This window comes from Phocoena phocoena, chromosome X (assembly GCF_963924675.1).
Source record: "Phocoena phocoena chromosome X, mPhoPho1.1, whole genome shotgun sequence".
Lineage (NCBI taxonomy): Eukaryota > Metazoa > Chordata > Mammalia > Artiodactyla > Phocoenidae > Phocoena > Phocoena phocoena.
Window position 1 is genome coordinate 72,969,655 of NC_089240.1, and position 13,368 is coordinate 72,983,022.

Below are 13,368 nucleotides of genomic sequence, written 5' to 3' on the forward strand. Positions count from 1 at the left end.
GCTATCTATTTTACATTTGGTAGTGTATATATGTCAATGACACTCTCTCACTTTATCCCAGCTTACCCTTCCCCCTCCCCGTGTCCTTAAGTCCACTCTCTACATCTGCATCTTTAAGGAAATGGTTATTTAATTTGATTCACTCTAAGATTTACTAAGGTGCAATGATTCCATCGATGTTAATTGGAATTACATAAGCAGAACGAAAAGAGGCTACTAAGAATTTGTCATATACCAGCATTTCTGTTATACAATCTTTGTTAATTATACTAAGACGTTTATTAGAATTCAGTCAATTTATGACAAAAACTAAACTTGTTTAAAGGTGCTAACACCAGGCTTAGAGCACATTTAATTTAAACAGGGAGCAGAGTCAAGTAAATGAAGTATAAAATAGCTTCACATTTATACTTTCTAAGAAGTGAGTAGTCAACCCTTAAATTGTCTATTACATCAGATTTCTTTTTTTATTGAAGGAAAAATAGAAATTCAGCATTAGAAAAGGAAATTAAATATCACCATTTAAAATAATAACTATAAATTATCCAATTTATTACAATCATAAGATTAATGCTAAACATGAATTATTCTACATGATCCTTGGTATTGTAAGACATGACCCTAACAAGGAAGATTTTTCCTCATCCTCTGAACCCCCTTATGTTAAAGATAATTTCCTTAACTTCCCTAACTCTAATGGAATGCTGGTATTGATGCTTTTAGTGTATTCAAATTTAAGTTTTGGATATGCCTATAAGAACTGAAAAAGGAAGTAAATGGTAATGGAATATAAATGACCTTGCCTCTGGTGTGTTTTTTTGTTCCTTGTGTTGATAGCTCCTAGAGACATGATGAGCCACACTTTAAGTTCCCATAAACCAAGAGCTGATTGATGCCCAGTTTAACATAAGCACCATTTTATGAGAGTTACCATAGTGACCAGGTTCCAGTTATCAGCTTGAACAATTTCATATATGATTAATGTTAATTGCCCATTTTGCATGGATGACTTTTTCCCGGGTGCTGAATTGGTTGCTGCTGCCTTTGATCTGGTTGAGAATACAATCCAGTGCAATAGTTAGACAAGTGATCAGTTTGCTAACACTGAGAGAAGATGGATTTAAGTTGCTGTGAGGTCAGAGTTTGTTTCTCTTCATAAACACTGAAAGGTCAGGTAAAGTTTAACTAGTATTGGCATCTTTAAAATGTTGTAATAAATGTCAGGCCTAAGAGATTATTATTAATCCGCAATGCAATTAAAAGTCTTATTGTTCTGATAGAAAGATTCTTATTTAATTTAACAAGCATATTGAAAAGTCAGAGCAGCATCCTCACAGTCAGGTAAACAACACCTTCAAAGCGAATGCCATTCTTGGTTTTCTTGGCTTCTAATGTAATTGAAAAAAATGACACATTCAGGGACTGTCCCAAGGGATTTTAAATATCAGTGATGGCTCTGAAAAGTGAATCCCAGGTCATGGCTTGCAGCTCCCACTTCAGGAATCCAATTGCAGCGATCTTTATAAGTTACTGCTAATACCACAGTTAACTGCCACTATATCCTCAGTTTGTCCAAGAATGTTATGAGTGTTTCTTTAAAGAGTAGTAAGACAAACTTTCATTGAAGAGGATAACATGACTTGTGGTTCCTTGCTAAATCATGTGCTGACGATATATGGTTTACATTAAATATCTTGAAGTCTCATGACATCACTAATTAATTTATTAAGAAGATTTTTTCTTTGAAATAAAATTACTCAATTGTTTACTCCTTGATTCATATACAAATGGCTGATGATACAAGATAAAAATAACTCCAACAGTGAAATTTCATAATCTTAATGAGCAAAATATCAGCTAATTTATTACAACTTGGAATAGATATTTCACAGACTGTGTCATATCTTGTTGACACCAGAAGACATACTGACTTTCTTTCTTAGGGACCCGTCAACTCTACAAAGTTTATAAACTTTGAGGTAACGCTCTGATGGTAATCCACTTTAACTGCAGAAAAATGAAATACTGTTGATACATATTTCAATTTGTTTTTTTCTTTAATCGCAGGAAGCTGAGTTACTATTTCATTTCTTCTGAAGAAGTTTACAGAGTGAAGGGTAAAATACATATCAGGATAAATTATGTTATAGGATGACCTGGACCCAGAGAAAATCATGATTCTTTGGTATAATTTCCTTCCAAACCACCTATTAATGTTGATTTTATAAAGCTGATGATCTCAAAGATTTAGCTGAGCTTTTTAATAAGAGTTTTGCTATTTTGGCGGGTTGTTTGCCTTGTACCATAAAGTTTTGTTTATGATGCTCATGGGTAATATAACCACTAAGCCATTTGAGTGGGAACTTTAAAAAGGGCCTGTTTTATTTTACAGAGTACAAATAACCTTGTAATTAAACTGAAAACAAATAATTGCCAACAAGCAATTATCATTCATTTAAAGAGTAATTACATGGTTATTTGTGCCCTGTAAAATAAAGCATTACTGAAATCAGTAACACAATCAATATTTTAGCAGAAACAGGATGCTGCAATGATAAACCTTTCAACCTATGCTGATTAAATTGTCATCCAAATAACAGTTTTCTAGTTAAATCACCACATGTTTATTTGTCTTGATTAATATGTAAATATCTGCCTAATGCTAATAAAGCTCTTAAAGATAAGAAGTGTGGCAAGATCATCTATCAAGAATATTTCCCAACTTTCTACAGAGTCCTCCATAGTCTTTCGTCATATTGTCAGGCTTGTGTTCTTTGAAAAGAAATGCAAGAACTTTATTGCTAAGAATATCTTACTACTGAGGGTTATTTGGTCTAAAAGTAAGAATAAATCTACCTTGTATTAGTATGGAGCTCTACTGATTATAAAGCACCTTCACAAATTTTATTCTAATTAGTTTACCCTAGGCGCCCAAGTCTTCTTTCCAAGAGTATAAACAAAGGCATCTGAATATGATTTTTCTCACTGATAAGTTTAAACAAGTTTGGAAGGATACATCACACAACCGTACTCACTAAAGAGTTAATCATAAATTTTAAATAGCAGGTCAAACACACATCTCTATCACTAGACCTTAAGCTCTTCAAAGGCAGAAGCTGTTCTAGGTTGTCACAATATATCAATGAACAAACAGACCAAAACCCTTGCCCTTGTCAAGCTAACTTTTTAACCTTGTAACCCTGATACCTAGTTTCAATGCCAGATACACACTGAATGGGCACTTAGTGCATGTTTATTTATTGGATGATTGAATAAGTGAAACTGTCATTACACATGAATAACTGCTGGAACCTTCAGCCCTTGAATGGGTCTTGAAGTTTGTAGGAACTTTCAGACATAAGACAGTATCTATCATCTACCCTTCTTTAACCTTGTAAATAGTCAGATTGGACTGGATCATATTTTGAAGCTCTTATAATTGCTGTAAAGTCCAAAGTTTAAAAGTGATTACCTGATGATTAAATGATGGCTTTCTATTTATTTGGTCAATAATAGAGCAATCAAAGGAATATTTAGAAACTGTAGCCATGGCAAAATAATGTGTCCTATCATTACTCATTAACTGATTTTAATTAACCATTTACCAGCCCCTACTGTGTGCTAAACACCATGAGAATTGCTCAGGGTACAGTGACAAACAAAAACAGACATATGTGCTGCCTTCATGACCTTATATTTTAGTTGGGGAGGCTCACAATTAATCATACCAACATCATAAAATTATAAACTGAAAATAATGTTAGGATGGAGAATATGATCCTCTTGGCTTATAGCATTTGTAGTAAATACTACCAAGCCATTTGTGACATTAGCCATGAATTCCCCAATATAGATCTGATGGTGGGAAATTTGACCAAATTTTTCAAATCTTGGAATTTAAGGTAGAACCATCAGACTAAGAGGCCTGTAATTTAATGCCCCCAAGCCTGAGTCAGCTTATTGGAAAAGAGCTACATCAAATTGTGAGATTGACCAATAAATTTGGAACAGAACTGTTTAAACCTTATAGCTTCCAAAGTATACTGTCAACAACTGTCTCAGGGAAGTAGAGTGAGCATCAGGCTGCTTTCTTCTGGAGACAGCCTGTCTGAAATTGATTATGAGCATAAAGACAGCACTGAAATTTTTATGCTGGAAAAGTACAAAGAGTTATCAGGTGGTCTTTAATAAAGTTAGTAGGCTTGAATTCTGACAAATAGAAAGATACAAAGAATCACTTGGAAAGTACAGACTTGGTGACGATTATTCAACAAAAAGTGCCTTTTTCTAATGACTGGATATAACCTGATGAATATTGTTCAGTGACCTTGGGATCCTTTAGGGCATTTGAAGTAAATTGGATATTTTTCTTATCACTATTCCTTCAAAGAGTTAGGAAGCCATAAAACAGGGCAAGGACAAACAGGATAACAACGCTGAATTAAAGAAAATAAATTATAGCCCAAACTTGAGTAGAAAGAGGGAGAGGAGATTCAGTTTATAAAATCGAAATATTAAATGAGAAAAAAAGAATCTTTCATGCTAGATTGATATACAATATTGATGTACAATGAAAGAAAATAACATCAGCACAGTGTATGAAAAATGAACTGGGTAATAGTACCTCTGTATAAGGTTGCTAGAAGTCGTCTTCATTTGAAAGCAGAGTTTGTCTTACATTGATGGAGCACTTTGCTACTGCAATGTTGATAGAGTGAGGTTTAACTTAAATTTCTTTGTGAACAAAAAGTCATTTTTGGAAATGTTCTCTATCTGAACCTTATACATTTTTGCAGCTTGGGTTATTTAATATAGTATTTTGCAGTATTTTGTCAAAATCCCTCTTATTCAGCTTTGTAAACTGCATTTCTACTAAGAAGCAACAGCAGTATTTTAAGTAACATTAAGAAAGTAATATTTGAAATATACTGCATGACTTGAGAATGACTTGATCCTAATGTTCAGTGACTTATAAGTCTGTTCATGTAGTGACAGCTTCTAAATAATATATTTAGTACACTGACTGTATTAGAGTACAAGATTGAAGCCTGATACTGACTTTCTATTTCATTATTTTATGTATTAACATTTGCAACTGCAAACTGTTCACACCTGGGTGAAGAATGTGCAAATAGAATAGGTTAGGTTGATGTTTTAAGTTTAGCATCAACTCATCAGTTAAAAATACCAATCAATCTGTGAGACAAAACAGCCTAGATTGCAAAGGTGGCAGGTTTCCTTAGTACAGCCACTCCAAGAGAGTGTACTGCTGGTTATACAGCCTGGTTTAAATAATAGGTATGAAAAAATCCTGAGGGCAGGGGTTCTTTGTTCCTTGTGGGCTCCCAGCAGCTGTGGAAATGCTAGTAAACATCAGGTCTTATTCTACATATCAGCTTTTTACCCCTCACCTCTGGCATGCTGAACAGAGACTTAATCACTTCATATTCTATACGATCCTAATTCTGTGAGCCCCTATCTCAGATCTCAGTTGCATGTATTAATACCAGGGATCAAGTGTACCTTTAAGAGAGGGGGTAACTTTGGGTTTCTCACAACAGGTAAGCTGTATTGCAAAGTGCTGGCTTGTAAATAGAATCTAAACTAGAAATTGATCTCTTATGGTTTTAATGCTTGCCATAATTATTTTGGAAGTTTAGTATAAAGTATTGGTCCTTTAGTAATCAATGAAAATAGTCTTTAATATAAAAGTATATCATTCTTGGCAATTAAACAAGATTTAGGCGAATGTAGCAAGTGATGGTATTTCCAAAGAGCATATTTTAACCTGATCTTTGTCTGTTTTTCAACAGTTCAAGGCCTGGCAGGCCTCCTAAGCGTTCTTTGGGAGTGTTGCAGGACAATGCTCGCCTTCTGCCCCATTCAGTTCCAGGCCTCTTATCACCAGGACTTATCACTCCGACAGGTAATAAAATCCATCCGATGATCAGCCTTGTCTCTTCATACTGCCCAGCATTTGAAATGAACTAATATTGATCTAACTGCCTTGTCCTTCAGAGCTTTTCAAGCTCTACTAGAGGTTACATTATTGAATTTTTTTGATTATTCATGAAAACAGTTTTGTTATTCCAGTGACTCAAATCAAATGGACATGACTTAAAAATTAATTGTCATTTCCTTGTAAGAAATCTCTTTCAAGCCCTTATTGTGTGTATGTATGTATGTTTTTGTGTGCTGTGGGCAGAGATGGCGGGGGCTGGGGGGGACTGGCCAAACTAGCATTTTCTCAAAGCCTCCTATGGGATGTAGTATACCTGCTTGTTGATATGTCTCAATAATATTCCTTTTGTTTCCAAAAGTTCTGGGCATCTGTGTATCTTTTCCATGTTATTACTCTAGGATAAAATGTAGAAATAATATGCATCATCCCTGGTAGTACCTTATGATTAGAAAAGAAGAAAGTGCAAGTAGTCATTGTCTTAAATAATGATTCAGTGTTTTTCATCGAACACTGTGATAAACAGTACTCCCCTAAAAATACCAGTCTCATAAACTTGCATTTTTGATTCTCTAAAACAAAGAACATAAAAGCACATAAAACACTCAAAAATAAGCTTGCAACTATACCTCAATTTAAAAAAAGGAATTGAAAAAAAATAAGCTTGCTATTTCTCTAACTGAACCTTTAAAAATCATTAAAGCTACTATGTGGTAGAAAATGTATTTAATGACAATATGATCTTTGTATCTTCAATGATATATAAAACTAAAAAAACCTAATGTGTTTTGGGTATTAGATCCTAGGTAATGCAAAATTATATGAGTAGTAGTCCTTGTCACAGTAGAATTAGGGAGAAGTTCATGTAAACTAATAATTTCAAATTAATTAAAGTATGATAGAGACTATAATACAAGTACATACAAGGTGCTATAATATCACAGAATGGGAGCAACTAAATCAATTTGTTAAGTTGGGTAATGCTCATAGAGATTTGAGTTATGTCTTATAGGCTGAGTGTTGGACAGATGGAGAATCAGAGGAAAAACATCCTCTGTAGACAGATATACACTGATGAGAAAGGGCCTGGTATGCTAGGGGAAATAGCAATTAAGTGGAAGAGATGGGAGCAGAGATTTAAGATGGGAGACTTATAGGTGATACAGTTAGAGTTAGAGTTAGAGTTAGAAAGAGTGGGAAAAACCAGCTTGTGAAGCTATCTTGTTTAACAGTTTTTTCCCTATAGACCAAAGGTTTTCCAAAGGGTCTTTCAAGGACTTTCCTTACTGGCTGACATGGGATTGGGGAAGTACTTCTAGGTTCCCCACTTCTGCCTCAGAATTTTACATGTTCTATTTCATATAGGATTTTGTTCAAATAAAAAAAAAAGCTGCTGTAGGTAAAAGGAACCACTGATAAGTAACTGAGTAAATGCTTTAAAAACAATTGCTGTTGAAGGTAAGTAGCAATGAAGGGAGAAATACTGAGGACCTGAATTGAGGAGAATTCAAAAGTAGAAAAGAGATTCATAGTTGCTTCATAATTAGAATTAAACACACTTGATAACTGATCAAAATAGAGAGCGAGAGGATGAAATCTAGGATGATTCATGTCTAGCCTAGGTTATAAGTTGGATGATTATGTCATTAGCTAAGATAGAGAATTTAGGAAGAGACTCAGGCTTTGGGGATTAGATAATGATTTTTTAGACTTTAAATATTTATAAACAAATTCTGATACAAGAAGAAAGCAGCCCTGTGCATATAAATGAATATAGAGGGCATAACAGTGCCTGAAATATATTACCTTGGTGCTCAATAAATGATAATGTATTTATTGACTTCTAAAATACATTGACAGAGCCTAGAATCAGTACCATGTAAATAATCAGGTCTGTGTCCTGATGAAAGATGTATCCTGTGTAGATGGAAGAAAAAAAGGATTTTATAATTGCTTTGAGGCTAATGTACTCTTGAGTAAACTTCGGTACCTTATCTGTTGAGAAAAACCTGTAATATATATTAAGTTTCTATTAGTACCAGACATGGGTGCTAAGTGTTTTATATACACTTCATTTAATCTTATAGTAACCTTATGAATATTGTCTTCATTTTTCAAGTAAACAATGTATGGCTCAGTGAGTTTAAATTAATTGCTTGAGGTTACAGAGCAACTGAGTGGCAGAACTGGGTTTCAGACCCAGGTCTTTTAAAGTCCAGGGCCCATACTTTTTCCTCATCATCATGATGTCTTATAGTAAATGTTAAAATCCAGTTTGAGGTTTTCATCCCCTCCTAATTTACTTGGCATGTATGCTTCAATTCCTACAAGATAACGGAGCCTCCTTCCTTGAATTAGAGCCTTGGCCTTCCGTCTTACAACTTGGATTTACCACAGTGAGAATTATTGGAACAAAAAAAGACTCCTCAATTCATAACCCTTTGCTTGTGCCTAGAATGAGATGATAGAGATAGATAAAGGATGGGGTAGGGAAAGGCATGAATACTTCAGTCTAAATAGCAGACAGTAGAAAAATCATTAAACGGGAAGGAAGAGGAATCTGCACAGCTCTATACTAATTTCTCTTTTTAGAATACATTAATTTATTTTACATGCTCAAGGATATCCTACTCAATTACAGTCATATAAGAAAAAAAATGCTCTGTAAGCCAAGTAGAAATAATTCTGGGATTATGCATTATTTTGCATTAGACACACTTCTTCACTCCTCCATTAGCAAAGATAATTGAGATAGAATCAATTCTCAATTTAGCTATCATTAAGTTTCATATTTGGCATTACACTTATTATCCATTAAAAACTTAACTTTCATTAATTTTACTTAAATATACTTTTGAAGAATTCAGTTGATATTTTTAATATGATTTGTTATGGGTTGAGAATTATCCTTTTTTTCCCAAATGATAAAATGCTTTACAGTATTTTCCTGTTTCAGGTCCTTATGTCTCAACATTTTTTTGTAAAGAAAGAGATAATATTTTACAGCTCTGTATAATTTTACATACAACTGTCAAATTAATTATTGATAAGAGTCTACTGTTATCTTCTGTTTCAATGTCATATGTCTGGAGAAGCCTCTTTGAACCCTACTGAGTTTGCCTAAGTAAATGAAACTTGTTCTCCATTTGTTTATATTATTTCTTTGCATTTGCAATTTGAAAATGGGGTCTAAGGGTAACAAAATGCAATGATCATGACATCACTTTTTAAATATAGTGATGCTTTTGTATATTATTTTTGCCTTTAAATTGTTATTTTTCCCCCAACAGTTGCAAGCAAAAAAATGAAAGTAAAAAGGTTTAGAAATGGTTAAGTCATTTGAGAAGAGCTCTCTATTTATTCATATAGCTTGACATGTAAATTCTTAAAAATGCAGAATAATATCAGGTATGCCATATTGTTTTATCTGCTTAGCATAAAGGTATTTCAAATTTTCTACTTTATGTGATTTTATTTCCTTTTTTGATGTGTATCATTTTTCCATTTCAAAGATGTTTATTTTCCTCTTTGTTATATTTCCTCTGTATAATGGAAACTGATTCATTCAAACCCCACTAATTCAGATCTTGAGATAATTCAGAGAGTGGCTATGCTAAAGTCTCTGGTATTAATAAACGTATCTCATTTAGCAAATGAAAAGTATAAATAAAAATGTGTGTGTGCATTGGTGTAGGGTCATTAAAATACTTGGGAAATTTAAATGTATTTAGGTATCTAAAAATTGCTCCAAAAATTAATTTCTATACATATAATCAACATACTAATTACTGATGATAATTCTTTTTTCACTAAGATAGGACCCACAGGTGCTATTCTTGACAATATTGTCTGATATCAATTTAGAGATTATATCTATGTAACTACAGACCAAGAGATATAGTATGTATGTATATATGTATGTATCTATCAATTAATATCTATCTATAGATAAAAATGTATATGAATTCATGATTTTCATTTAACATATGTTTCTTTTTTAAATTGGAGTATAATTGATTTACAATGTTTTGTTAGTTTCTACTGTACAATGGAGTGAATCAGCTATATGTATACCTATATCCCCTCCTTCTTGGACCTCTCTCCCACAGCCCCCCATCCCACCCATCTAGGTAGTGACAGAGCACCGTGCTGAGCTTTCTGTGCTTTATAGCATGTTCCCACTAGCTATCTATTTTACGCATAGTAGTGTATATATGTCAATCCTAGTCTCCCAATTCATCCCACCCTCCTCTTCCCCTCCTGTGTCCACATATCCGTTCTCTATGTCTACGTCTCTATGCCCATCCTGCAATAGGTTCCTCTGTACCATTTTTCTAGATTCCACATATATGCATTAATATATGATATTTGTTTTGCTCTTTCTGACTTACTTCACTCTGTACGACAGACTCTAGCTCCATCAACATCTCTACAAATAACCCAATTTCGTTCCTTTTTATGGCTGAGTAATATTCCGTTGTATATATGTACCACATCTTCTTTATCCATTCATCTGTTGTTGAACATTTAGGTTGTTTCCATGTCCTGGCTGTTGTAAATAGTGCTGCAATGAACCTTGGGGTACATGTGTCCTTTTGAATTATGGTTTTCTCAGGGACTATGCCTAGTAGTGGGATTGCTGGGTCATATGGTAGTTCTATTTTTAGTTTTTTAAGGGACCTGCATACTGTTCTCCACAGTGGCTGTATCAATTTACATTCCCACCAACAGTGCAAGAGGATTCACTTTTCTCTACACCATCTCCAGCATTTATTGTTTGTAGATTTTTTGATGCTGGCCATTCTGACCGGTGTGAGGTAATACTGCATTGTAGTTTTGATTTGTATTTCTCTAATAATTAGTGATGTTGAACATCTTTTCATGTGCTTCTTGTCCATATGTATGTCTTCTCTGGTGAAATGTCTATTTAGGTCTTCTGCCCATTTTTTAATTGGGTTGTTTGGGTTTTTTTGATATTGAGCTCCATGATCTGTTGTATATTTTGGAGATTAATCCTTTGTTGCTTCTTTTGCAAATATTTTCTCCCATTCTGAGGGCTGTCTTTTCATTAACATATGTTTCCTGAACATCTGTTCTGCACCAAACAATATGAGAAAACATTACAACACATTGAAATAAAATTCATTTTTTTTTTTTTTTGGCGGTACGTGGGCCTCTCACTGTTGTGGCCTCTCCCGTTGCGGAGCACAGGCTCCGGACGCGCAGGCTCAGCGGCCACAGCTCACAGGCCTAGCCGCTCCACGGCATGTGGGATCTTCCCGGACCGGGGCACGAACCCGTGTTCCCTGCATCGGCAGGCGGACTCTCAACCACTGCACCACCAGGGAAGCCCTAAAATTCATTTTGTGAGTCATATTTTTCTCAAATTCCATCAGCCTTTCATTGAGTTACTACAAAATGATGAAATTTAATTTTTTTGCCTTCATGTATTGCACTGCTGATATTCTCATCTCATGTTTCTGTCTCTGTTTCTATTGTACAATCTGTGTGTCTTAATTCCCTGATAGGTCATTAATACAAAATAATCCTATTACCTAGTATTTTCTGTAAAATATTTTGGGTTATAGAGGGAAAAAGAGGAAGGACTTTTATCCCCATCTTTCTCTGCAGATCTGGAGAAGTGCTGATATCCCTGGATAACATTCGAAGCATGGATTAGTCATGTGTGCCTTTGAATTTCCCAAAATATGACTACCTCCCTTTCCTCAGTTTATGAACTATTTCAAACAGACAGACATGGAATTTGGCCTGAGAGAGATTTAAGCTGACAACTTACAAGGAAGTAATAAAGTGCTTCAAATGAAATTCCTGTAGTGTTCACTCTTTAAAAGCTAGCAGATTCTTCATCTGTTTGTTTTTTTTTCTTCAAGTTCTATTGTGACAAAATATTTTTAGGAATTTCAGCTGCCATCCAACTCCTTGGGAAACTGAGCCTGTGAATATCCAATTCTGTAATAGTAGCTACAACAATCAACTCAGGATTGGCAGAGCCATAAGTAGAATCCTGCCAGGTCTTTGCAGTGAGATGTTAGCTTCATGATATGGTATAATGCCAGTTAGCCTGATAGCATGATTGGAATCAGCACCCTTCCTTTTTCAAGATGCATTTCATATTCTTACTCAGTTGGCTTGGATGCTAAGAAGTGGTCATAAGGAGGACAGAGTGGTCCTAGGCCTTTCTTCTGTGAGTGTAAGACAGGAGAGATCTATCTAGAAAGAACCAAACCAACCTTTTTAATGGTCAACTTAAGACATTTCTGTTTCTGTGACTATCTTTGACTTTTTCAATGAGTAATATTGTAAAGCATGCTTCATGTCACACAAATGGTAACTGCTTTCATGTCATTGCATTTTCTTTATTTCTCGTGTGTCCAGGAAGAACCATTGGCCTAATAGGAGCCAGAGTTGAATGACTAAAATTTTCTAATATAGAGTTTAGACTAACATACAATTTCGGTATCTCCACTAAACAAAAAGATTAACTACATCAGTTTAATAACAGGAACTTCATTCATTATATTAGATAAATCTGGGTTTCCAAAACACTGATTTATATTTAAATATTTGTCAGTGCTTTTTTCCTATATATATTATAATTATCCTAACCTAAAAATGTCTCCACCCAATGTTTTTAGATGCCTGCAAATCATTTTTTGTATTATATTGATGGCTCATAGAGCAAAAGCCATTGCTTATTTCCAATGTAGATGGAGGAGAAAACTTGGAATTTAAGCAAACCTTACAGGATGATGATGGTGATGATGATGATGATAAGCTTTATAGTGCTTTATTAAGCGCTCCCAAATCTTTAATGTGTGTCTATGTGTATATAGGTAGCTAAACTTTAAGTTTTAAAAAAGAACACTTTTCAAGGTCCATCCATGCTGTCATGAATGATGGGATTTTATTCTTTTTTATGGCTGAGTAGTATTCCATTTTGTATGTATACCACTTCTTCATTATGCATTCATCTATTGATGGGAACATAGGTTTATTCCATATCTTGGCTATTGTAAATAATGCTGCAATGAATATAGGAGAATAAATATCTTTTCAAAATAGTGGTTTTGTTTTCTTTGGATAAATCTCCAGTAGTGGAATTGCTGGATCATATGGTAGTTCTACTTTTAATTTTTTGAGGAACCTTCATACTATTTTCCATAATGGCTACACCAATTACATTCACACCAACAACGCAAAGGGGTTTGCTATTCTCCACATCCTTGCCAATACTAGTTTTCTGTTGTCTTTTTCATAATATCCATCCTGATAGGTGTGAGGTGATACCTCACTGTGATTTTGATTTGAGTTTCCCTGATGAATAGTGGTGTTGAGCATTTTTTCATGTGCTTGTTGGCAGTCTGTATGTCTTCCTTGGAAAAATGTCT

At 34.4% G+C, this 13,368-nt stretch overlaps 1 protein-coding gene across 1 annotated transcript in view; it reads left to right on the forward strand.

The window, feature by feature from the left end:
* The window catches only part of DACH2 (dachshund family transcription factor 2), a 631,698-nt gene that overhangs the window by 242,428 nt on the left and 375,902 nt on the right, over positions 1-13,368 (forward strand). Inside the window, exon 3 of the mRNA XM_065900209.1 lies at positions 5,814-5,926. Within this exon, the coding sequence (XP_065756281.1) occupies positions 5,814-5,926 (113 nt within the window). The remainder of the gene's footprint in view (positions 1-5,813; positions 5,927-13,368) is intronic.